The sequence below is a fragment of the Scylla paramamosain genome, chromosome 9 (genome assembly GCF_035594125.1).
Source record: "Scylla paramamosain isolate STU-SP2022 chromosome 9, ASM3559412v1, whole genome shotgun sequence".
Classification (NCBI taxonomy): domain Eukaryota; kingdom Metazoa; phylum Arthropoda; class Malacostraca; order Decapoda; family Portunidae; genus Scylla; species Scylla paramamosain.
In genome coordinates, this window is record NC_087159.1 from 4,865,232 (window position 1) to 4,890,340 (window position 25,109).

Sequence of the window (25,109 nt, forward strand, 5' to 3'; positions counted from 1 at the left end):
TGCAGGCAGGCGGAGGAGGCACGCACCAGCATGTGGGAGCTGTCCTAGAGTCTGGCACCTGCCCCCTGTGTGGCAAGCACTTCCCTCGTATTGCCTCATCTTGGCGCCAGAAACTAGAGCGTCACCTCTTGACCCACACGGGAGAAAAGCCTTACCGTTGCCCATACTGTCTACATCGTAGTGGCCGCAAGGACTCTATCAAGAGACACAGCAGGATCATGCACCCTGATAAGCCTCCACTCTCTGCCTCAGACATAATGTTGGCCTGTGATCAAAGTGGCTTGAGTGCTTGAGGAAGTTGCTTACCACAGTGATGACTGCAGCAGTTACACTAGTCTCATTCACTCTTTGGGGACATAGTATCTCAGCCATTGAGCAGAGTTGTGTGTGGGGAGGCAGGGAGCGGGTTGAACACTGAGTGGGTGTTTGTGTTGCAGGAGCCTGGGGGCAACTGGGAGGCGGGAATGCTGCTTGCCTGCCTGGACACGGAGCAGAAGTGTCGGATATGCGGTAAACAGTTCCGGCCAAGTCCCTCCTGGAAGCAAAAATTGATGCGACACCTCATGACTCACTCGGGAGAGAAGCCATTCTGCTGTCCTTACTGTCAGCACAGATGTGCCAGGAGGGACTCTTTGAAGCTACACACCATGCGCAAGCATGGCAGACACCTACCAGACTAGGACCAGTTCTTTGTATATATACATGTTTTTCTCAATTTTTTCCATGAGTATCAAAAGGGGATGAACCTTAGGCAGTTCTTTAGTGACGGGGAGACTGAGTGGTTTGGTCTGTTACAGGTCGGCCTAGCCCGTCAAGACCCTTCGTTCACTCCCCAGGCAGTGGACAGGTGGCGTCACAAGCTGGGAGGAGGCAGCAGCCTGACTGGGGGAGAGAATAACAGTGGTAGTGTGTCACGAGCTTGTAGTGTGTGTGGCCACACATTCTCGGGTATCACATGGAAGCAGAAGCTTGAGCGACACTTGTTGGTTCACACAGGGGAGAAGCCTTTCCAGTGTCCGTACTGTCCTCACCGCACCAATCGCAAGGATGCTCTCAAGGGGCATGTTGCTGCCTTACACAAGGTTCATTACATCTCCTAACAAGAACAAACTTTATTATTCTCACTGCAGGGGTAAAACATGAATCAGTCATACTTGAGTGTTCTTATGTTGACTTGTTCAAGAATTGAGTTCCTAGTATGTGTAGGAAGGCAGCCAACTTTTGCCACATAATGTTTGGTGTGATGGAGATTGCTTTCTGTTGCTATCAGTTTTGTCTACCACTGCCTGAAAGATGTATGTTAAAAACTTGAGCTGTGATTTTTCTTCCCTTTAAGAAGAAAAGATTGTTTATGGAAGTTAAAAATTACATTGATAAAATGTATTGGTGTAGATTGCATATTAAGGAAATGCATTTCAGAAAAATGTTGAACAAAGTCCACCAACAGGCAAAACTTAAAGAGGCAGAGAAAGGCAAAAATGTTTGTGTTTTTGTGGCCAGTAAGTGATATAAATGCCAATTTAGTATTAGTGAAGTTGGTAAGATGAGTCAATAAATTTTTTATGGTATAATTGACAGTGTTTTATTGTATAACCTGGTTTTGTTGAGAGAATATAAAGGACTGCTGAAGTGGTATGGCTCTATAGAATAGTGAAAAAATAGAGAATGGTCAATAGAACAGTATAGAGGATCTGAGTAAGAAAGGAAAGATAGGAAAGGTGTAGAGACTGGATGAAGAAGGATTGGAGTCACAAGCAAAAGCATCCAGGAAGGACAGTGAATTAAGACAATGAGGTCTATATGGTGTGAGTTATGGCTGAACTCTGTGGAGTTATAAAATGGTTTGGCTAAACTAATGGGACTAGGTTTTGGTTGGGATATGTTTTCTATTGGAAAAGGTCTGTGATAGGGATGGAGTGGGAAAATGGGAATCTCAGGATTTGTTCCTACAAAGAACCATGGGTTTATATAGGCAGTGATTCAATTACTATTCTTTAAGTTGACATAGGCAGGTATATGTAGCAGGTGAATTATTTGAGCTTTATAAGCATTCTGTCCCTTTAATCTGCCACTCCAGTTGTGTAGATAAGAGTTATGAGAAGGTATATGATAGTTATAGGTGTGGAGGGCCTGTCTTGTCAATGTATATCATGGAGTTGCATTATTTTCAGCTGCCCATACATGCTGTAATGTTGAAATTGTGTTGTTAGCTGCTGAGTGAGGCAGTTGTGTTATATGTAATAAAGAAATAATGGAGGGAAGGCTTCCTTACCACAGGTCTGAACAGTGGGAAGGGCCATGATGGTATGGAGTGTTGCTGTGTGTGGTGATATCTGACTGATTAGAGGGACAGTTGTAGGGTGAAGTGCTGTGACTGGTGAGAGGTGTAGTAGAATGGTAATGTGCTGCTGTGCCCTGAGGCCTGTAATTGATCTGACTGATGGGAGGAATAGTGGTTGAGTGAATTGTATTATAGTTCTTGTTCTAACTAGTGGTAAGGGTAGTGTTAGGGTGAAATTTTGCTCAGAGCAGTACTATCCTTAATATGATTCCAGTTGCCATTCAGATTCTGTGATTGAAACTTATAGTAAGTCTCACGTTCTCTGTTTCTATCACAAGGCATTAAAATTTAATATCGAGTGAACAGTGCCTTTAATGTGTATTGGGAGGTTCTTGTTATAGTTTGCAGGTAGGGGGATGAACCCCAGAACTTCTTTGGGAAACTTTCTTTGAACTTTAAAGCAAACTCTTGCTAAAGCAAGCTCTTACTCCAACTGTTATGCTACCATTTAATTTATAAATATTCACATAATTGAGCTTCATTACCCCTGTCAGTGCTCTCCACTTTTGACTTAATTTCTTGGTCTTCTGTATGCATCCTGCATTCAGAGTTAACTTGTTTAGAGACTGTGATTCTCACTACGATCTCTGGCTAGTCATTTGTTATACAATTAATAAGAAAAAATTACTAATTTGCCTCAAATGTTTTTAGGAAATGCCCTTTGACAGATTAACTTGCTGCAGTACTTATTATTGTTGTAAACTTGCATATGCTTATAAATCTTGCTGGGTGACTTATCTGACTGCTGGAAAGGCTAGTGAAGTGATCTGCTTAATGACTTGCTCAACTGGTAGTATTGATAACACTGAGAAGTGATGCTCATTGAACTGTCTCGAGCTCTTGAGCTTCTTCACTTTTTCAAACCATTGGCAGTTAGAACAAGATGGTCTCTTCAACAGTTCAGAAGGCTGTCTAATCTCAGTGAGCCAGAATTTTTAGGTGTAAGAGATTTTGCTTCATTGGTGCCTTAATGTTTGTGTTAGAAATGGTGATGGATAATTGGTTTGGACTGATAGAGTAACTTTGGTTGTGAGAGCATGACAAGTCGTGACCTGTCATAACATCATGAGGATGATGAATAAATTATTAATTTCCAAGCTATGTTCTGAGCTTTGGTATAACATCATGAGGATGATGAATAAATTATTAAGTTCCAAGCTATGTTCTGAGCTTTGGTGGTTTTCTGGGAATTTGTGCTGTTTTGCCACATTAAGTATTTGCCCGTAGTTTTGTACCATCTGTGCATTTTTTAAGGCATGAAGAATGGCTTTATATTGTGTGCATATTTAGAAATGCCACTTTATTCAAAGTGAGTGATGTTAGAAGCACCAGCTTCAGCAGTTCTTATCAATATCTGATCATCTGATTAAATAATTGGGAGATGATCCAGTAGCAAAGGAAACAAACTGTTGAGGAAAATGCAAACATCCTCCTTGTTTGGCTGTTAAAAAGAAATCCTTGCTATAATTCTGTGTTGAATTCTTTGACTGTGTGAGGAACACAAAATCTCCTCAGCTACTGAAACAATTGACTTGCTTTGTGAGGAATAGAAAGATGTTTTCAGGTAATAAAACACACATGAAGTGATGAAGTGTATTAATATGCACTTAGTATTGAAAAAAAGAAAAAAAGAGGCCAATTTTGATGATGGAATGCCAAGGTGTACTATTTTTCCTTTATTAACAGTATTTATTTACAGAAGTAGTACTTCCTTTCATTGTTGGGAGTGGACTAATGTATGAAACTCACTTGATGTGACATCCCCACAGTTTTTAAGAAATTTCATAATTTGTTTTCCTAGTAACAGAGGAGCATTTTTTTATTCTTTTTTCTTTTCCTCCCCCTTAGGTGAAAATGTATAACTTAGTTTTCATGCCTGCTTTTGATGAGATCATAGTGAAGTAAAGAAAGAATGGTGGGAACATTCTCTCTCTCTCTCTCTCTCTCTCTCTCTCTCTCTCTCTCTCTCTCTCTCTCTCTCTCTCTCTCTCTCTCTCTCTCTCTCTCTCTCTCTCTCTCTCTCTCTCTCTCTCTCTCTCTCTCTCTCTCTCTCTCTCTCAACATCTATATGTCAGAAGTCATATAGGAAAACAACTTTTTGCTTCTGTTCCATTGTGAAAGAGAGGATGTTTTTTAAATCATGGCAATTTGATTAGAAGTTTGAGAAAAGATTGATGATGGCAGAGGTTTCATTTAAATTATCTGCTGTAGGCAAGTGATAGTGTGGCAACATTCAAGTGCCAATGACTCATGAATGTTTTTAAAAATATGAAAAATATGGAAAAGTTTTACATGAAATTTTCACGAGTAAGTAATGCAGTGGTGAATGGTGTCCCAACTCAATTGAAATCATGTGAAAGTATTAAAACTAATTATCATATGGTCTTTCTGTCTTGCCAAGCAGGAAGAAGAGCACAGTTAACTTATTTCAAAAGTCCAGTTGTGAACTTGTGTGAGACATAATCTTTCAACGGGCAGATATGTGTAGTGAAGGGAAGTGGATTCAGGAAAGGGCAGCATAAAACATGTCTACTATTCTCTTAGAGAATACTTTAAATTTGAAGTTGCTTTTCACAATATGGAAGCAGTGTGGTTTCAACTTCCTTGCATCATGCCTCTGAAAATTAAGAAAATGGTGGACATTAAATGTGTCCATATTTTCTTGTTGAGTGATGAACTTTAAAAATGCTTAAGGAAAAATAACCTGCATTTAAAGATTGGTGTATGGAGTGAAATATCTGACACCCATAAGACCAAATTTCAGTAATTATATTGTCGTGTAGACATGAAGAGGGGAAGCAAGTTTTCTTGTATGGGACTTTTAACTGGTTCTTCTGGTTAAGGAGAGGAGATTGTGGTGGTGGTGTGTTGGGAGGATGTAAGAATTATCAAGTGAGTGTTCATTTTGTCATATGGGCTGAGGCTGAGGGGCTCATGGACAGCTTTGAGAATCCTGGCTGAGCCTGCGCTCATATTTTACAGGAGTTGGTTGTTGCTGGGGAAGGCTGCACTGGGGGACCAGGAGGCGTGTTGGTGTGCCCAGTGTGTGGCAAGACTGCCCAAGGCCGAAACCGTCGCCAGAACATGGACAACCACATGCTAACTCACACTGGGGAGAGGCCCTTCCAGTGCACATTGTGTACCTATAGAGCATCTCAGCAGGGAAATCTTAAGAGGCATGTTCGGACTGTCCACAAACTGAGCTTGGAAGAAGTGGGTTTGAACTCCTTCTCTGGACTGTCCCACCATGCTGATGCTGGCCTCAGTCTTTCTCAGCACCGTCCACACCTAGCCAATGCCACCCCACAGTCACATCCCTCTCAGAGATTTGACACAAGTGTTCAGAGTTTGTCACTTTCTTCAGGAGGTGAACAGCAACACAGTGGTAGCAGTGAGTCATGCCAAGGAGCCAGGGAAGATGAGCCTCCCTTTGGTCTTCACCTGCGTCTTAAAACTGAAAATGAACCTATTGCACAGTCTCAGTCAGAAGCTGGTCTCTGAGAGAACTGATGAATTGCTGGAATAAAGAACTGTGAACATCAATTTTATGAGGCTAAAATGCAGTACCTAACCTAATCTTGTGCATTCATAGGTTTACAAGTTCCATGTGGCATGTGTCTGATGTCATTTATCTGTATCCACTGAGTGGAAGATTGTTATTTTTTGGAAATGGATGACTATCTCTACTAAAACTGAAACCGAACTGTTTTGGAAATTGCTTGAAGTAAAGTCTCCTGTCAAGTTGATTACCAGAATCTGCAAGGAAGAGACCTGAGGTGTGTGTGTTTATTATAAAGAAACTAGACAGTTGTGAAGTCCAGTATCTGGTGGAATGGCCTGTAAAGTGTTGAGAGGTTGGTGGAATGACCGTGTGTGTTTGCTTGTGAGTCTGAGATGGACTGAGTGAGGTTGTTTGTCTTGCAGGAAGGTGCGGAGGGTGTGGCGACGAGAATGCTGGCCTGTCCCATGTGTGCCAAGGTCTTCCACGGCACCAAGCGCAAGTATCGCCTTGACAGACACATGCTTGTGCACTGGGGCCTGAAGCCTTTCAAGTGCCCACATTGCCCTTACCGCTCCACTCAGCAGAACAACCTCAATAGACACATGAAAAATGTTCACTGGCAAACAGCAGGACCTGTCAGTGTAGAGGTTATTGGTGACTCAGTGCACCAACAGGGAAGTCCCCATCAGGAGCAGCCAGAAGAATGTTGTTCATCCCCCAAAAAAAGTGAAGAAGTAGCTCTTTCTTGCGTGACAGTGAGCCACCACAAGAAAGTGTCATTATGAATGTATTTCTGTGTTGTGGAAGCATGTTTGACGAAAGTTGCAAATATTGAGAAGGTAATGAAGGTTATCACTAATGGGAAATATAAAACCTTGAAGCTGCTATCTTTAATACTATAAATGCTGTTGATTCGATACTGGCTTTGTCCAAAATTTTGTGACTAGGGAGGGATCAGAGTACGTCAACCCTGTCCCCTGCCCCTGCCACCTGGCTGGAGTTATGTGCTGCTCTTGAGACATGCGTTGACCCTGGCCTGGTGTGTTGCAGGCGGCGCTACTCGAGGTGGAGGCTGTGCTAGCTGACGAGGATGATGAGATGACGTCCGAAGAAGTTGCAGGAGGCAGTGGTGTCTACGCTGGGGGCTCCTCTGCTTCCTCCTGCCCTGTGTGTGGCAAGATCTTCGAGGGCACAAAGCGCAAATACCGCTTGGAACGACACATGACCATCCATACTGGCGAAAAGCCATTTCCTTGCCCATTGTGTGTATACAGAGCCAATCAGAAAGAGCACCTGAGTCGTCACATAAGGAACCTACACAGGCTTGAACCATCAGAAGTGCCCAGCAGCCCCCAGCATGCTCACGCTGCAGCCACATGATCATGTCTCTCTCTAAAGGTGTGATCCTCCTGCCTTGCTCTTTAGTGGCCATTTTATACACCTGTATGAAGTATGACTATATTAGTTGCTATACTTAAGAGATCCTGGTCTGCTTGCCACTCGTAGTATGCTTCCAGAGAGAGAGGAATGCATCTGTAGTTTAGCCAGTAAGGCAGTAGTGATGGAGCCAGGCTTGAGGTGTTGTAGGGCTCCCCGTAGCGTGAATCTGATTAAGGAAGCGAGCTTATCTAGGTTGTGGCTTCTCCATTGCAGGAATCGGAGGATGGAGTTGATCGCTGTGTCCTATGCGGCAAAGAGTTCAAGGGGAAGAACAGTCGAAATAACTTGGTACGTCATGTGAAGACCCACACCGGAGTAAAGCCTTTCTCTTGCCCCTGTTGTTCGTACCGTGCCTCTCGCAAGGAACACATGATTCGGCACTTAAAGAAAGGCTCGTGTGTGTATCACCGCTTTAGGGCGGGGGCGGCAGGATGTGACTATTCCAAAGAAGCATGTGATGAAGGTGTGAAGGCTGTGGTAAACATGTACCTTGCGCAGCTCTCCTCAACCCCAACAGCTCAGTCCAGTCACTATTCAGAACCTGAAACCGATGCCACAAGTAGATCCTAAGGTTTTCTGTGGAGCTCTAAGTCTCAAAAATAACAATTTATGCTGGCTGGTCATGGATGTGAGGACTGCAGTTTTGTACAGAATTGATTTTGTATTAAGTGCTTAATGTGATTGATGACCCTAAGTATTAATGTATATAAGATTGTAAGCATTCCTAATTGCTGTTATTTTATACTTGACATTCCTTAGCTTCAGTGCTAGACAGTTTTGGTGGACTTGTGTATTGGTGATCATTTTGTACTGCAGACAGATTTCACTACTAGCAATCACTGGATTTTACACATTGTTTTGTACTGTTGACCGTTGGACTAGTGTTGCCCTCCTGTACTCACTTTGTGATACTGCATCCAATAAACTATGTCTTTTAATAATTTTTTATGTAGAAATTTGGTACAATTAAAGTACATGATAAAAAATGATGTTCTTATTATCATCTAGAGTACCCTTGGAAATTTAAGAAAAAAGCTTTGTTATTGGCAAAACTAAGATGATTCATGATTGTTGGCATTATAGATTTCTTATTACATATTGCTGAAACAATGAAGTAAATTGCTGTGGTTTGAGATGGCTAAACTCACTCAAAGAAAATTTGTAATAGGTGAGATAGGCATAAACGTTCTTGAAGATAACATGATGTACATAGGTCTGACAGGAAGATTTATAAAAGGAGAGAGTGTTAAAATGCCTGAGTGGTTAGGAGAGTGAGAGGGCTAGAGTACTGGCTTACGTAATGAGTAAATTTTAGGGAGAGAAATAGGATAAACATGAAGTTTTATATATATATATATATATATATATATATATATATATATATATATATATATATATATATATATATATATATATATATGAAGAAAGCAGATTCTTCATAGCAACTACTTTAGATCTGACTAGCAGGAGAATGGTATTATGTGAGGCACGACACACTGATGCTTACTACTGTATTAGCTACTGTGATATTGTTGTTATTTTTGTTATAACTCAAAACACTTTACATATAATTATAACTTATTGAAAAACACATCTTCACCCTGGATAAGAAATACTAGATTGATATATCTTTACAGTATCTTGGGTTTCTATGAAATGTTTGTCTCAGTCAAAATTAATTTAAAAGCTTGTACCTATATATCAGGCTAACATTCCCACTAATGGGATAGCTGAGATAAAGTGCCCAAAAAACACATACGTGTGCACACACGCACACACTGAATGGTTAGATTCACAATTATAGTCATCACATTCACTATGTTGCAAGGGGAAATTCAGACAAGAAGGTGACACTGCAGAGGATAGTGTGATGACTAGTAAGTTGTAGTTTGATGACATTGTCAGTTAATGGCAAAAAGCTTGAGGTGAGGAAGGAGTGATTGATGCATTTTCACTTGAAAATTCTATACATTCACTGAAGCACCTGTAACTCTAGTCATGTTTCAGAAGAAAGTAAAAGTCTATGTTACATACATTATATGGTTTATATTGATGTGATTCTAAGGAACAGCCTTTTATCTGCAGTAATTACTTTAGTTGTCAGGAACAGACCATGACTTATGGTAACTGAGCTATGCTGTTAAATTATCATAAGGTGGCAAGTAAAGTTGACATCAGAAAACATGAAAATGAATTGTAAATCAGTACACCTTTTGTGGTGTAGATGATAGAGAACAACATGGAACAGAAATTTTTGAAAGCAACCAGATGAAAATCACAAACAAGCCTAAGGGCAAGGAATACTGTGAACTGTTTCCAAGAGATAAGACCATCAAGAGATCCTTCAAACATGGCTTAGGGTGAAGGAAAAAAGAGCAGTAGGATAGTGAAGGAGGAGCCTGACCAGGGGTGTGACGATGCCTTTGTGTATTTCAGAGGCTGTCGTGGTGCAGTCCCCTGGTGAGGTGCTCCCCTTCAGCGTCTGCTCTGCACAAGACCCACAGTGCATCTCGTCCTAACCCTTCTGGCCAGGCAGGCACCTATTCAGGGTCAGGGGACTTGGCCTCTCCCCTGCCATGCCCTCAGTGTGGACGGGAGTTCCATGGGCTTAATAAAAAGTTTCTTTTAACGCGACATATGGTCACTCACACAGGGGAGAAGCCATATCAGTGTCCTCAGTGTCCCTACCGTGCTAATGTATCGAGTAATCTCACAAGACACCTGCGCACTGTACACTGTGGTGGTGCTATTCTATCAAGCCAGTCTCTTTTGTCCCCAGTAGGCAGTGGCACTGGCAGCCAGAACCTTCACAATGCATCCTCATCCCTCTGAATGTACATGGTGTGCAGATAATGGGCATAATATAGTATACAACTTGTGCCATGATCTTTAGAAGGTTGTGAGGTTTGGTCTTCCTTTGTGTTTTCTGAAATGAACAAGAACATTTCGATCTTAACCCTGTGGTTGCCTTCTTACCCCAAATGAAGAAGTGTTATGCATTGCATTACATTTTAATGGGTAGTTATGTTTTTGAAATACATGAATTGATTGCTGAGAGAGAAAAAGCAGAAACACATCAAAGTATGCAATCACAGTGGGATGAGCAAGTTTTTCTTTGTGGGAGCAGCACTCACTTGACCTCTACAACTTAAGTGAATCTTGTGAAGCTTCTCACATTATTGTTTTAACAAAATGTAATGCTCACTATCTCATTAAACTGGAAATTTGAAAAGCTGTTTGAAAACCAAGCTTGATACTCTGTTTTCCTCCAGCAGAATGGAGCCTTTGTCAAGTCTCAAAGAGGGAAAGACCTGCTCTACTTCGAAGGGTACAAGCACAGGATATGCAGGGTGGAGACAGGGGGCCGAAGCAGTTGGTGGCGATGCACCAAGAAAACTTGCCGAGGGAGAGTCAGGCTGACTGTGGAGGGAATAACCTTAGTGGAGCAGCACAACCATAGCCCACTAACTTCTGTTGATAGCTATTCCTCAATGCTGTTGTGATCTGTGTGAGAGCCACCTCTGTGTGGTGACTACCCTCTCTTATGGAGTACTGCCTTACTAATACTGCTGCATACCTCTGGTCATGTTTTAAGTGTGGAAATAATTTGGAATTTGTTATACTATTATTCTTCATGATGTTTTAAAGTAAATGAACTCATGTCAGATAAGCTAGTTATTCTTTACTGAAAGCTTATACTAGCCATCAGATAAATATTGATAGGCATGAATGTAGTTGCTTTTTGGAAAGAGAAAATTAACCATGGATAAGAGTTAATAGACTGACTTAAGCATATAAATATGCTGTAGTGAATCACCATATATATAATGGCATGAATCACTAACTTTACTGAATATTAAACTGTACATTTATTTGTATGGTATGTATACCACTTTGAGATGGATGCTTGGGGCCCTCTTACTATATGAGTTATTTAATTATTATTGAGGTGGGTGGATGTATCTTGCCATTACTGGGAGTGCTGGGGTTGGTGGTGCACCCTACCATTATTGGAAGTGTTGGGTTGAGTGTTTATTGGGGGTGTCTACCTTGCCATTACTGTGTTGTTGTTGAGACATGTGTTTGTTCTCCAGTCTTGCAGGATTTACCACTCCTGAGGTAGGGGGTGCCCCATTTTCACTAAGTCAAAGCTGAGGTGGTTGTGTGTGCTTACATCAACATATATCATGACCAAACTAGCAAACTGAAGGTAAGGTTACCTGACTTGTAACAACACTGGTATGATCAATGTGTCTAATTTGAGACTGAACAAAAAATTAGAAAAAAAGAAAATTCAGCTTTGAGATATTTAATGGTGATGACTGCAAGGATAGCATTCATCATGTAGATTGTCAATCTAGATGGAGGGAAAAAAAATAAAAATAAAAAGCAAGATTCCTCTTAAAAGTTCCTTTTGAAATGTGGAACTGTTATTTGGGATATGGGAATTTATAATAAATGAAGGAAAGTTGCTGGAAAGGCATTATGAAACCCATTTATGGACCAATAACATGGTCAATTCTCACATTGCATTTCTCTTGCAACTATGATTGTGCAACCAAGCATTTGTCTGTTTACAAACGTAGTGATATAATGAAAAATAGCAGCCACTTCATTTATGTATCACTAACTTTTCATTTGTTTTCGTAATTGCATATCTTACAATTAATCAATTAAATTATACACATTTTACAGGGCCATGAATGAAGTGTACTGAGCTTTTCTCTATGTTACCACTGTTTTCTCATTTTATCATCATATTCTTTTACTGAGTATCTGATGTATGCAGTTCTTTTTCCCATCCTATTCCTCTCATTTTGATGCCAAAACTAAGAATAAAAAAAAAAGATAAATAAAATAAATCAGTAAAGAGAGCAAAGCAAATCCCAGATCTTTATGTTGATTTTGCTCAGATTTGGTGCACTGTTAGCACAGCTTCCAGATAATGACTTTCCATTCATTATTATGCTGTCACTCCAAATAGATTGTGGTGTTTATTCAGTTAAAGAGAAAAGTATACATGAAAATAAGAAGCCATTCACTTTTTGATCATGCATACTACATTGGGTAAATGCAGCAAGGTAAACATAAACATACTCATGTTTTGCCCTCCCCCATACACACACATAGTAATGTGGAGTTGCATAATTATAATACTCCTTTCATTGGTCATGTAAGATGGGAACAGTCTTTGACATGGGTATGAGTACTTAAGTAGATTTTACTCAGATAGAGTTGTTTGAGAGTGATTTTTCAAAACTAAGAAAATACAAATACAAAGAACTGTAACATCTTGCTTTACAATTATATTATTTGTGGGATGCAGTTTATTGAGTAATGCCTGGATTTATACTTCCTCACTTGTGAGGTGTGTGATGAATAAATTATTCAAAATTGATCTTGTATGAAGCATTACCTTTCTTATGCAAAAGCTCTGTCACCCTAGCAGAAGGAGAAGGTGCACCAAGTTATTACAGAAGAGTGGCTTAATATTTGTTAAAAGGAATACACTCTTATGGAATACTTATCATATGAACATGATAAAAATGAAGAAAAGTGTGTAGGGTCATAGGAGAAAAATGGCAGCTTCTGGTTCTGGTTCACTGTGGGCTGCTCTCCAGCCTGTCAATGATTTATCTGTTGTACAGTTACAAATAGTCACAGATGTACTCCACTGTTTGACCCATTTTTTGGGAAGATCCATGGCATCTCTCGATCATGATGTTGGCAGTACCCAGAAGAAACAAGCTTACATGTCGTATTACTATCAAGTACACTATGGTGAGCTGAGAAGTCATGAAAGAACTTAATATTGGTCTACATCAGATTTAGATCTGCCACAACAGACATTGTTGCTCTGTATGTTGTTTTGTGTGTGAGGGTTTTCTGTGCACTGAGAAATTAGAGTAATGTGCCTTAAGTGTACCTAAAATTAAAATGACGTCCATTTTGTGTGACTTAAAAATGAGGGATTGCTTGGTGTATCCAGTGAAAAGGCTGCACTGTTCTCTTTCCATTTGTGCTATGCTTTGAGCCATTTAGGACTTGCTTTTTTCCTTTCTCTCATAAAATGGAGACAGTATGCAGAAGATTTGTGGAGTCAATATCATTTATTGGAATGAATAGACAACAGTGTGTCAACCCTCTCTATGGGTAGTATTTGCTAAATTGCTGTTGTTGCAAGTGAAATGTTTCGCTTGTTGAAAACTTAGTTTACACAGTACACAATAGTGAAGTTTGTGATCCCAGTGTTGCAGCAATATGATGTGATTAGATTAGTATTGTGTCCTGATCATTATTACAATAATGGGTTTTTGTGGACAGATGTCAGGATTTGTAGGGCCCAGATGGGGACTGAGAGCCTTCCTGTTGTTGCAGGGGCTGATGGCAGCGCAGGCAGGGCTGGTGGGCGTGGTCACACCCCCATCTGGGCCAGGCATGGCTACTTGTCCCATTTGTAGGCGAGATTTCCGAGGGCCATACCATTCTACCCTCCTCAGGCGCCACATGCGGACCCACACTGGGGAGAAACCCTACGGCTGTCCTCACTGTCCTTACCGTGCCAACATCTCGAGCAACCTCACTCGACACATGCGTTCCCGTCACCCAGAGAGCCCAAGTCTGCTGCGGCCACACTCCCATATTCACCACCACCATCACCACCATCAACAGCAACAGCATAACCAAGAGCCCTCAGGGCTACACAGAGAGCTACATCACAGCCTTCCAGAACCAACTGGAGAAACCTGACTTACATAGATTTATATAAGCATACATTATCTGCATTTCACTGTGTCAAAGTGCAGCATCAGATATTTTACACCAAAATACACTTGAATAAAATCATACAGTTATTATGATTATAGACAGTGAAGCATTTGTTTTTATTATGCATAGAATTTTTAAGAAAATTACATTGCAAGATACTTTTTACCTTTGGTTGTGTGAGAGGAGGCTTCGTATTGCTCATTACTAACAGTATGCACATCAGTATTTTGGCTAGCAGTGCAGGAAATATCATTATTGCCAGCTCTTGCTGCACCTTACTGGGACTATTTCAGTATAGATAATGCTGGAAACTAACTGCAAAAGTATACCTCAAGGTTGCTCTTCCAGGACATGTTCTAGTGAAATCTATCAGTAGTTTGAGTTGATGTGTACACATATACCAAGTATGCAACTCAAAATATGCATTTGCTTCTGTGGTAAATTATGTAGACATAAACCTGTTCAATTCTTTGAATTTTTGAAATATACACTATAAATTGAACAAAGAGACATTGGTAATGCCTTATAAACAGAAAACTAGAAAAGCTGTGAGTCTGTGTTATTTGTAAACAGATAAAAAAAATGTTCATCTGTGATGAATGTAAGATCATGGAAATTGCTTTTCCCTGACTTTTGTTATGTTGCAGCATAACACACAGTTGTACAAACTGTAGATTGATATTATCTCTGATTCATTGGTTTTGCTGTTGAAATAATCACCTTTTTTATAAAGGTTTAGTTACCTGATGTTTTTATTGACGTGTTCAAGTGAACTCATCAATATATGTGGAACTTATTTTTCCTTCAGTCTCAACAATGAGTTGAAGGTCTTTCTGATGCAACATGGCTTAGAAAATACAAATCATAACTCAGTTGTCTTCTCAAGAATAGGATAAGAAAGGATTTGCAAGCCATGAATTTTCCTTTATCCACTGTGTGGTTATTGCTTAATGGTGCTCATCCTCAGAACCTGCAGGTTTGGCTGGATTCTGACAGTACAAGATTTTCTGCTGGTTTAAAAGTCTGAAAGTCTTTGATTTTGGTTAATTTATGGTCTTGTAAATCTTGTAGTGTTATTGGTGAGGCTTGGCTACAGGGTGGTGGTTGCTGTGGTGGTCCAGTGCTGACAGCATTGTGTGTTGCAGGGGGACGGGTCCGTCATGTGTCCGCTGTGCAGGAAGAGGTTCCAGGGTCCCAACCGCCAGTACGTGCTGACTCGCCACCTGTCCACCACGCACGCTCTGGAAAAACCCTACCACTGTCCACACTGCCCCTACCGTGCTGCCCGCAGAGACCATGTGTCCCGTCATGTGAAGATGGTGCACACCCCCAGGCTGCATGCTCTGGCTGCTGCTGCCACACTAGCCACACTGCCTCACCAGCTGCAGGAAGAGATCCAGCAGCTTCACCTGGCTGGCGAATCTCAGCTACAGCAGCAGCAGCAACATCAGCTACAACAGCAACAGCAACAACAGCATGATATTCCTGAAATCCAGCAACAGAATGAATAATTTGAAACCTTTTGTACACGGACTGACTCTGGATGTACATTGCATATGTGGGCATGTGAGGGATGGATGTTATGGGAGCAGTGGTGCTTTTCTGAGTTGCTGAGCATCATGCTGTGGTGCTGTCATGATGCATTTGATGTGTACATCAAAGAGAGAAAACTCCTTTTAATTTTCAGCAGTCTGACAGACTTTATTTTTGTTTAACATTGAGGTGTGATTGGGTGCCCTGCTTACTGTGAGACTGATGAAGTGTGTTGTTACAGGCAAGTGTTGGCGGGAACACTTGGAGCCCTTCGCTGGTGGCACCCCTGCAGGAAGTGGCTGGGCAGGAGGGCAGCGCCTCATGCACAGTGTGCGGTAAAGCATTCAAGGGCCATAAGTTCAAGTTTCGTCTGCGCCGCCACATGATAATCCATACTGGGGAAAAGCCATTTGCCTGCCCTTACTGTCCTCACAGAGCAAATATTCGCAATAATCTGACACGTCATATATTTTTCCAGCATGGTGTTGGGGTTCCTACTATAGGCTCCCAGCCCTCTCCCCCTGTTCCTGTGACTGCCTCATTCACACAGGGAGGAAGGGATGAGTGCTTTAATGTAGATCAAGACTCAAAAGATATGCAAGTCAACTTATTAAATTTTTCACCATAGACACAGTAGTATCATAGTAAAAAGCATCACATGAAAGCCTCAGGCAGTGATGAGGGGATACAAATCCTCACAATCCTTACCATAGATAGAATTGCTAGTGATATCATTTGCATCAAATGAATGGTGACAGAAGTCTTACTGTCTTCCAGAGGTCATCCCTCTACAGTCTTTGGAGCAGAGCTCTGCACCCAAAGAAGACAGAACCTTCCTTGAGCACTGGCATCTTTCCTTCTCAGCAGCCTCCCTTATTGCCCACCTCAGGTGATCCTTCAGCACGAGAGGCTTTCATGGAGTGTGAGGTGTGTGGTAAGGTGTTCAGCGGGCCAAAGAGACGTTTCTTAATGGAACGTCATGTGCGGACCCACACAGGAGAGAAGCCATACTGCTGTCCACACTGCCACCTCAGGTTCAGCCAAAGTGGGAATTTATCACGACACACACGGTTGGTCCACCAACCAGCTACTCAAACCCTGAGTTCAGGGGCTCCATAGCCTCTTGCAACACACTGAGATTGATTTATTCCTGGGAGATGGAAGTCTACATACCCTTCCATATCAGCTCAACCTTGCTTGTTGACTGATTGTCAGTATTTTCCTTTCTTTTCCTTCATGTCAGTATTTACATTTTTCTTTTCCCTTTTTTTCTTTTTTCAAGGGAAGAGCTCATTAGAACATTATCAAAATAAAAATAACATAATTTTGTATTATTTTCTTGTTGAATTGTACAAACTAGTTATACTTGGATGTAAAAATTCTGTGCAAATATGTAACAATGTATTGTGTTAAGTAGAAATAAACATTGGTATTTGTGCAAATTGTTAGATTTTTCCTCATTCTGGTTTTTGTTTTAGATAAATGATGATGAGTGTGGTTCAAGTTGAAGAAAAGGCTGAGTCTTTTGTAATGGAGGAAGTTGGTACTGATAAGTAGTGTAAAACAAAAATATACAATGCAGCCTATCCTTTCTGTCATGTGCAGAATTAGTGAATGAGAAATAGGGAAACACCAGAGCTTCTTGTAATGTAGTACTGGGGCTGTGGGGCATAACCAAAGGAAAAATAAAGTGGAGAAGTAAATTTTTTTCATAAGTGTGACATGTTAGGAATGTAATAGTAGTTCAAATCAGCGTGCCTGATGTGGTTCCTTGGCAATGACCCAGCCAACACCAATGCCCTGTCCTTTATATTTCAGGACAGCAGCGGTGTGCTGGCAGCAGCTGGGGGAGGCAGGGGAGAAGGTAGAGGCTGGGAAGGCAGAGGGGAGGCCCAGCTGTTGGTGCCCTCTGAGGGAGAGTCTCTGAACTTGAGGTGCCTGCCTGGCAATGGCTCAGATGTGGGCTGTCCATTTTGTGGCTTTATCTCAAAGGGAATCAATGCTCGTCAAAATTTGTACAATCACCTGCTCACACACACTGGAGAAAAGCCATACCAGTGCTCAGAGTGTCCAATGCGCTGTCTCAAGAAGAGCAACTTGAAGAGACATATGCTGCGGCATCACCACAGTCATGATGCAACCTCAGCAGAGGCTACATCTAGCATCCCTTTTGATCACAGCATCCACTGACATCTGCTGGATCTGGGAGTGGCTGCTGTTTAATTCTTGCAAGTTGTGATGGATGGTGTGTTGTTAGTCAGTGGATGTCGCTTCATTGAGAAGTATGTGCTATCAAGCAGTGTTGGTTTTATTCTTTGGAAAGCTGTTTCTTCTTGCCAATTTTAAGTTTTTTTTTTAAATCACTGCTTTACCATGCTGTGCTATTGCAATATGAGAAAAGTTGCTATTCATGAATTAATTCAGTTGTGTTGATTGACATATCATGCAACTAGACTCAGCAGTTTTTAGCTGCAATGCACATCCTTTACTCTAAAATGAAATCCATCCACATCTGCAATTTTTCATGAAAAATAAGATGGTGTTGAAACCCAGCAATTTGGGCCTCAATAGTTTGTGAGATGTGACCTTGTCTTCCTTGCCCAGTACAACCAATGTTGTTTTCTATGGGACATGGCATTTTTTTGTGGCCAGTGACCTGCTGCTGGCACTGGAGACTGAGGCCTATTTTCTGTTCTGCAGGTGGGGTTCGAGTGCAGCATTTGCAGACGTTCTCTCATCCGAAAAGCTGATCTTGAGCGCCACATGCTGACTCACACGGGTGACCGTCCCCATACCTGCCCACACTGCAACTTCGCCTGCAACCGTAGGAGTAACCTTTACCGACACATTCGTTGTGCTCATCCCTCACTGCTCACTGCCCACCACATTGCACACCTTGACCACCAGCCTCAAAGACATCCTGTTGTCACCACTGCTCAGGACCATGTACCGTCCTGATAATGAAATGCTGCTTCTACTGCAAGTTGTCAAAGGCTCAGAAGAAATATGTGGGAAGAATTTTTATAGTAAAGCTGGATAGATATGCTTTTTGGAAGGACATGGTGGTGGTCTGAGTGCAGTGTTGTCCTTGCAGGTGGTGCTCTGTCCTTACTGCCAGAGGAGCTTCTCGGGCCCAGGCAAGAAGCAGCGGTATGAACGCCACGTCATCACTCACACTGGCGAAAAACCTTTTGCTTGCCCGCTCTGTCCCCTTCGCTGTAATCGCCAAAGTAACCTGTACCGTCACCTCCGCCACCATCATGCAGTTCCTAACCAGCAGGAAGCTTCTTCTTAAGGCCATCCATGCCTGGGTGCATTTACTTTTTCTCAACATTCATATATAAATTGTCATCTTATTTTGAAAAATAACTATCTATATGGAGTTCTTTGTTTTAAGTTGAGTTGTAAAGGTACACTTCAAATCTTTGGGGACACAAGTGATTCTGTTTGAGTGAAGTGATGCTTTGTTGGATCAAAAGAGCTCAGATTATTTTTGACTGAATAAAGTTTTGGTTACAATGACTTGAATATTTTGAAATGGTGGTATATTTGAATGCTGTTTTGGCATAAGATATACGTGTATGTAAAGGAGAGCTAAAGAAGAAAAAAGTTAAAAGATTAAAAGTTATGTTATTTGAGAGTAGAGAAAGTACATTATTGAGGGTCTGAAAAATGAAAAGAAGGAAAAGTCATTATATTATAGAAAGAGGTTACTCTAATGTACAATGTAAAGGAAAAAGACATTTCAAGCAAGGAAACTGATTGGTGATTTCACTATGTGTTGAATAGCAAATTGATTAGTGGTGCTATTAAGAATGACCAGATTATTATTATTATTATTATTATTATTATTATTATTATTATTATTATTATTATTATTATTATTATCATTATTATTATTATTATTATTATTATTATTATTATTATTATTATTATTATTATTACTATTATCTATTTTTATATAATTTTTTGATGGCATTGAATTTTAAAATATGGATAGTGAGAGAAGAAGATTTATTACAGATTAGGGTAGTAGTGGACTGCAGGAAGTATAAGGATACAGTAATGGTGAATTGCATAAGAAGACAAAAAAATTCTTAGCATGAATTTTGGATTTGTAGAAACAGAAAAGCCTAAGTGTGCATGAGAGAGAGGTCACTCAGGAAAGCATTAAGAGGGAAGAGTAAAGGGTACTTATAAATGAGGGACATCTCAGAGATGAGAGTGAGGAACCAAAGATAAGGATGCTTGTAATGATAAGAATAGCTTTTATTTTTCATATCCTTTATTTTTCTCTTTTGGTTATGATTATGCTTAGTTATACATGCACAAATTTATATTGATATCCAAATGAGATCCCTCCAGTTTATAGCTCACAGTAACCTCTACAAGTTTAAATGTGCTATCTGGACATGTAAGCACATGTCAGGACCTAGTTGCTTGTTGGGTAGTTACTTAAGGGATGTCACTTGAACTGTTGTATTAAAGTCTTATATGACTCATATTGAGTTGAAGACCATCAGAAAAACAGCTGGTTGTCATGGTGATTATCCTGACTGCTGTAGTGTTTTCTAATGGTGATGTTTCAGACAGTGTTGTAGTGTTGAAAGGATGAAGCGATCTGTCTCAGTGTAAATTTTTCCAGCAGTGTGGCTTATTTTTTGTTCATTAAAAATAAAAAGAAGAGTTATAAGATTGAAATAGTTTGGAATTCCTTAACTGCCCTAAGAAATTAACTGGAGGCTTTACCATATTGTTGAATCATAGATATTATTACATAGGTGTTTAATTTTGTCTGAGCTCCATGTGTGAAGAGCAGTGAATGGAAACAAATGCATTAAGAACTACAAGGCAAAGTTATGGGCTCTTTAGTGGGAGGAAATATTTGATGGCTCAGATACTTCTTTATTGCAGCCTTTACTTTGTATTTTTTTCTAAATTTTATCGAATCTTACTAATTGCTTTTCGCATGCTGCTTACCATAAATACAGGCATCCCTGAAATCTTTATTCCATGCATTGTCATGTAATATGATGTATGGACCAGTTACATTGAATTTAATGTCACTTATGTAATATTTCTTAATGCTTCAGGTCTTGAAAATATTTGTTGCAAAAATAATGTACATCAGAATTACCCACATTATTTATGAAATACTGGTGGAAGCTAAAGGACTGTTCCCTTGCATACATGTCTTTTATTTCTGTTGGTAGTTAGTGTTCATATTTCCTTATGAAATGATGATTCATCTTTGAACAGCTTGGATTATCATGTTGCATAAAAAAAAAAAAAAAAATTAGTGATATTGTCCTAAAACTTTACACATCAGTGATACAGCCTGAAGTGGCCTTGATGGCCCTTTGTAGCTTGCTGGGGGGAAACATCACCAGTGCAGTAAAGGATGAATTCATGTAAATCTCAAGAGACAGCAAGTATTGTATACTGAACTCAGATTCTTGCCTTATTAAACACATAAGTAGAATGACAGTCATTCATGCAAGCAAGTTGTGTATTTGTATACAATGAAAGTTGATGCTGTACCTTGGTGTACTGCATATTGGTGTAAGGTCAGGAATGCATGCAATCTTTTTGTCAGTCATGAGGTGAATGCTTTTTATCTGTATATTTTTGCAAATTCACTTCATATTAACTAATAAGAGTATGATGGAATATGAAAAATTGCTGAAGTGAAAACATTGCATACAAAAGGAATGGAGCATAGCTCAAGTGGCACACGACAGAATTATGAACTATGTATTAGAGGTTTCATTTTATTTTCAGTAATAGCTAGCCTTGTATTCACATTGCTTTTGTGAATGCACCCAAGTACATGACAGCAGCTGTGCAGTGGTGTGCTGGTGTTAGAGCTGCCTTGTATCTTGCAGGGTAGAGCTGCCCCACACCAGGAGGGCAGCAGCGGTGGTGGTGGTGGTGGTGGGAGTGTGCGTGGACCTGCCTGCCTCTCTTGCCCAAACTGCCCCAAGACCTTCACTGGGCCGGGACGCCAACAGCTGTATGAGAGACACGTTATTGTGCATACAGGGGAGCGACCTTTCAGGTGCCCTCACTGTTCTTACCGCGCCAACCAAATGTCCAATCTGAGACGCCATGTAAAGAGCATTCACCATGGTCAGAGCACAGCTAGCAATGCTCTCCATCATCACCAAAACCAACACTTTGGCAGCACTGGACATCAACCTCATTTTCCTCGAGAATTAGGCCAGCAAGTTGTTCCTCTCTTGCCTCATGGTCAAAATCTCTCCATTAGAAATATAGAGGAACAACAGCAAGAGCAGCAGTATCCTGCTGCCTCTGGCAGTACTTTCCAGCACCAGTTTAATAGTGCTGGCTCTGTTTCCAGACACTGAGAGTGGGAGCAACAGCTTCATGTGGGAAAGGCAAGGTAGTTTGGATGCTTGAAACTTAGCAGGGGATGTTGATTACCAGGGTATTCAGTGGATAATAATGGATAGGATTGAGTAGATGGTCTTCAGATTGCCATTTTAGATAGCTGTGGTGACACTTGTCTCATGTCTGGATTGTTGTGTTGTATTGTGAAGAAGTATCTAGGGAAACATTCAGCAAATTGATTCTTTCCTATGGTGAAAAATATGAAAGTCTACCACTTTACTTCTTAACTTTCACTGTCTAAAAACTTTGATAGGTATAATTTTCTCAAATTCTGTATATTGTTTTATGAATTTCACATCAAAATTATGGAGTTGGATATTTATGTACAGAAAGTGGGTGTGAGATATGTTTCAAGAAATACTCCTGAGAGCGCATTATTAACCTCATACTGATGCTGTTTGTGGAGAAAAATAGTATTGATATGTAGACTTAGCACCTCAGTTTATGGTGCAGCATGAGATGTGTGTGCAGGGGTGCTGCTGCAAACACTAAGAAGGTCCTGGCTGAGTGTAGCTGTGTTTTCCAGGGCTTGGCTGTCCGACTTGGAGACGTGGCTTCGCTGGTGTGCCCAGTGTGTGGAAAGGCCTTTGGGGGCCGCAACCGTCGACAGATTCTGGAGAGACATATCGCCACTCACACGGGCCACAAGCCCTACACCTGCCCACACTGTCCCTTCCGCTCATCTCGGCAGGACACCCTCAAAATCCATATTGCCAGGATGCACAAGGATGTGGCTGCAGGAAGCAGTGGTCAGGGACCAAGGGAGACCCAGCCCAGGATGAGAAACAGTAGCCCACGAGCCATTAGAGATCTTATGCTTTTTGACCATGGAAGTTTGTTACATGACGCAGTGGTGCAACAGAGGGAAACATCACAGCAGAGGGAGGGTGCACACCAGCAAGCCCAGACTTTGACAGCTGGTGTCCACCAGGGTCAACCAGGACACTAAAAGGCAATACAGATATACAGAGAGGCTGCATACTTGATTTGCAGCCAGTGTCCATGAAATCAATATTGTTCATCTGTTATGTGCATGATGTTAAGGATTCCTCCTAAGAGGAGAAGGTTTTGAGTCTTTGAATGGCAAATTTTGATGGTTATAGAAGAGAGATTGATATGAGGAAGTGCTAAGGACTGTCTTGGGTGTGTTGCAGGGAACGCGGGCTGCTCCAGCGCTGGGAGGAGATGGCATGCTCAAGGTGACCTCAGTGGTGTGTCCTGTTTGCCAGCGGGCCTTTACTGGAAAGAACCGCAGACAGCACTTGGATAACCACATCCTCACTCACACTGGGGAAAAGCCATTCCCCTGCCCCCATTGTAACTATCGCTCAAGTCGCAAGGACACTCTACATTCTCACCTCCGCAAGTGGCACCCCTTACAAGAATAGCCTTGATTGCCTCAGACTGTGAGGCACCAACATCAAGCTTCTAAAAGATTTTTTTCTGTAACAAATGCGCAGTTTTTATTACAGTGATAATTTTATGATTTTTTTTCCATGGCAGTGAATGTTTCAGATGAGAAAAAAATTGTAAAAAATTCATTGCTGGAAAAAGAAAATATGCTTTTAATACATACACCAACTGTATACTTTTATGTGTAAAAAGTTACATAAATTTGCCTCAGAGAGTGACATGTTAATGCACTGTGATTTTGCTTCCACATTGTAAATTTACCAGTGAGATTCTATGGGATGAAATAGTGTTCTCAGTTTGTTGTACAGCCTCAGCACATCACCAGACCTTGCTTGGGTTAGGAAAATTATACTGCCAAAATTTTGGCTCAGTCTAATTGGAGGAACCAGAGCCAGTCTTTCATACTGGAATAAGCTGTGTTTGTTAGAAATAAAGATAAAAAATGCATTTGAGATTGTATTGTATATTATTTGTTTAAAGAGAACTGAATAAATATTGCATATTCTCAGTTTCAGTTTTAGTGTCATTTTTTTCAAAGAATGTCATTATTCAATTATTCATTATTGTCATTATTATATATATATATATATATATATATATATATATATATATATATATATATATATATATATATATATATATATATATATATATATATATATATATATATATATATTGTCAGTGTATTTGCTAGAAAATGGTATCTGTGAATAGAAGAAAATGATCAGAATCAAATAAATTTTACATGGAGCTGTCTTTTTTTTCATTTAGTTTAATTATTATTATTATTATTATTATTATTATTATTATTATTATTATTATTATTATTATTATTATTATTTATTTACTTATTTATTTATTTATTTATTTACTTTTTTTTTGTCCTCACTCTCCCTTCGATTACTACCACCACCATCACCACCACCACTACAATCTGTTGTTGTTGGTGCTAAAGAAGTGGATCCTCTGCACTCTGGTTTAGATCATGCTAGAGAATGTTTTACTTTTCATCATGAAGCTTTGCGTGCACACACACACGCACGCGCACACACACACACACACACACACACACACACACACACACACACACACACACACACACACACACAGTTAAAAAAAGCGTTGAGGTATGTTTCACTTGAAATTATAACAAAGGAATCCTCAGGTACTATACTGAATTATGGCTGTACCATGAGGAAAGTGATTAAATGAGTTCAGATTTTGTGATGAATGCTCCATGATTTTAAATACATTTAGGTTAGGGTAAAAAATGTGTCTTAAATCATTTGGTGTTAGAAATAAAGGTTTGTGCTGAGACTAGACCAGGAACTTATCCAGTGTTCCTTGGCAGGTGAGGGCTGTGACCGCAGGTGGGCCTTTGGAGGAGGCCGTGCTGCGACCACCGGCCAGCACCCAGGTGCACCCTTGCAACATATGTGGCAAAGTCTTCAACCGAGCATATAATTTGAAGACTCACCAGCTCACTCACACCGGAGAGAGACCATTCACTTGCTCATTCTGTCCATACCGTGCTGCTCTGAAGGGGAATGTCACCAAACATATGCAGGCACGACATGCAGACCGTCTCCCCTTGCCAGGTAGTAATCATTGAGCGACAGAATATCTGTGACATCAGTCCTGGTGATGACATGGCTGCATCTTTTGCAAGTTTGACTGACTTTTTACTTAACTATTTGTGGT

At 40.5% G+C, this 25,109-nt stretch overlaps 1 protein-coding gene across 31 annotated transcripts in view; it reads left to right on the top strand.

Annotated features, from left to right (window-relative positions):
* LOC135103450 (longitudinals lacking protein, isoforms A/B/D/L-like) overlaps window positions 1-25,109 on the top strand; it is a 52,140-nt gene that overhangs the window by 15,553 nt on the left and 11,478 nt on the right. For 3 of the 31 annotated variants that reach the window (XM_064009711.1, XM_064009710.1, XM_064009713.1), the window contains one exon: window positions 5,324-6,246. The exons of 5 other annotated variants lie outside the window; for them this stretch is intronic. In XM_064009711.1, coding sequence (XP_063865781.1) covers window positions 5,324-5,842 — 519 coding nt within the window. In that variant the 3' untranslated portion in view covers window positions 5,843-6,246. 23 more of the 31 variants (XM_064009735.1, XM_064009736.1, XR_010270048.1 and 20 more) reach the window with 22 other exon arrangements.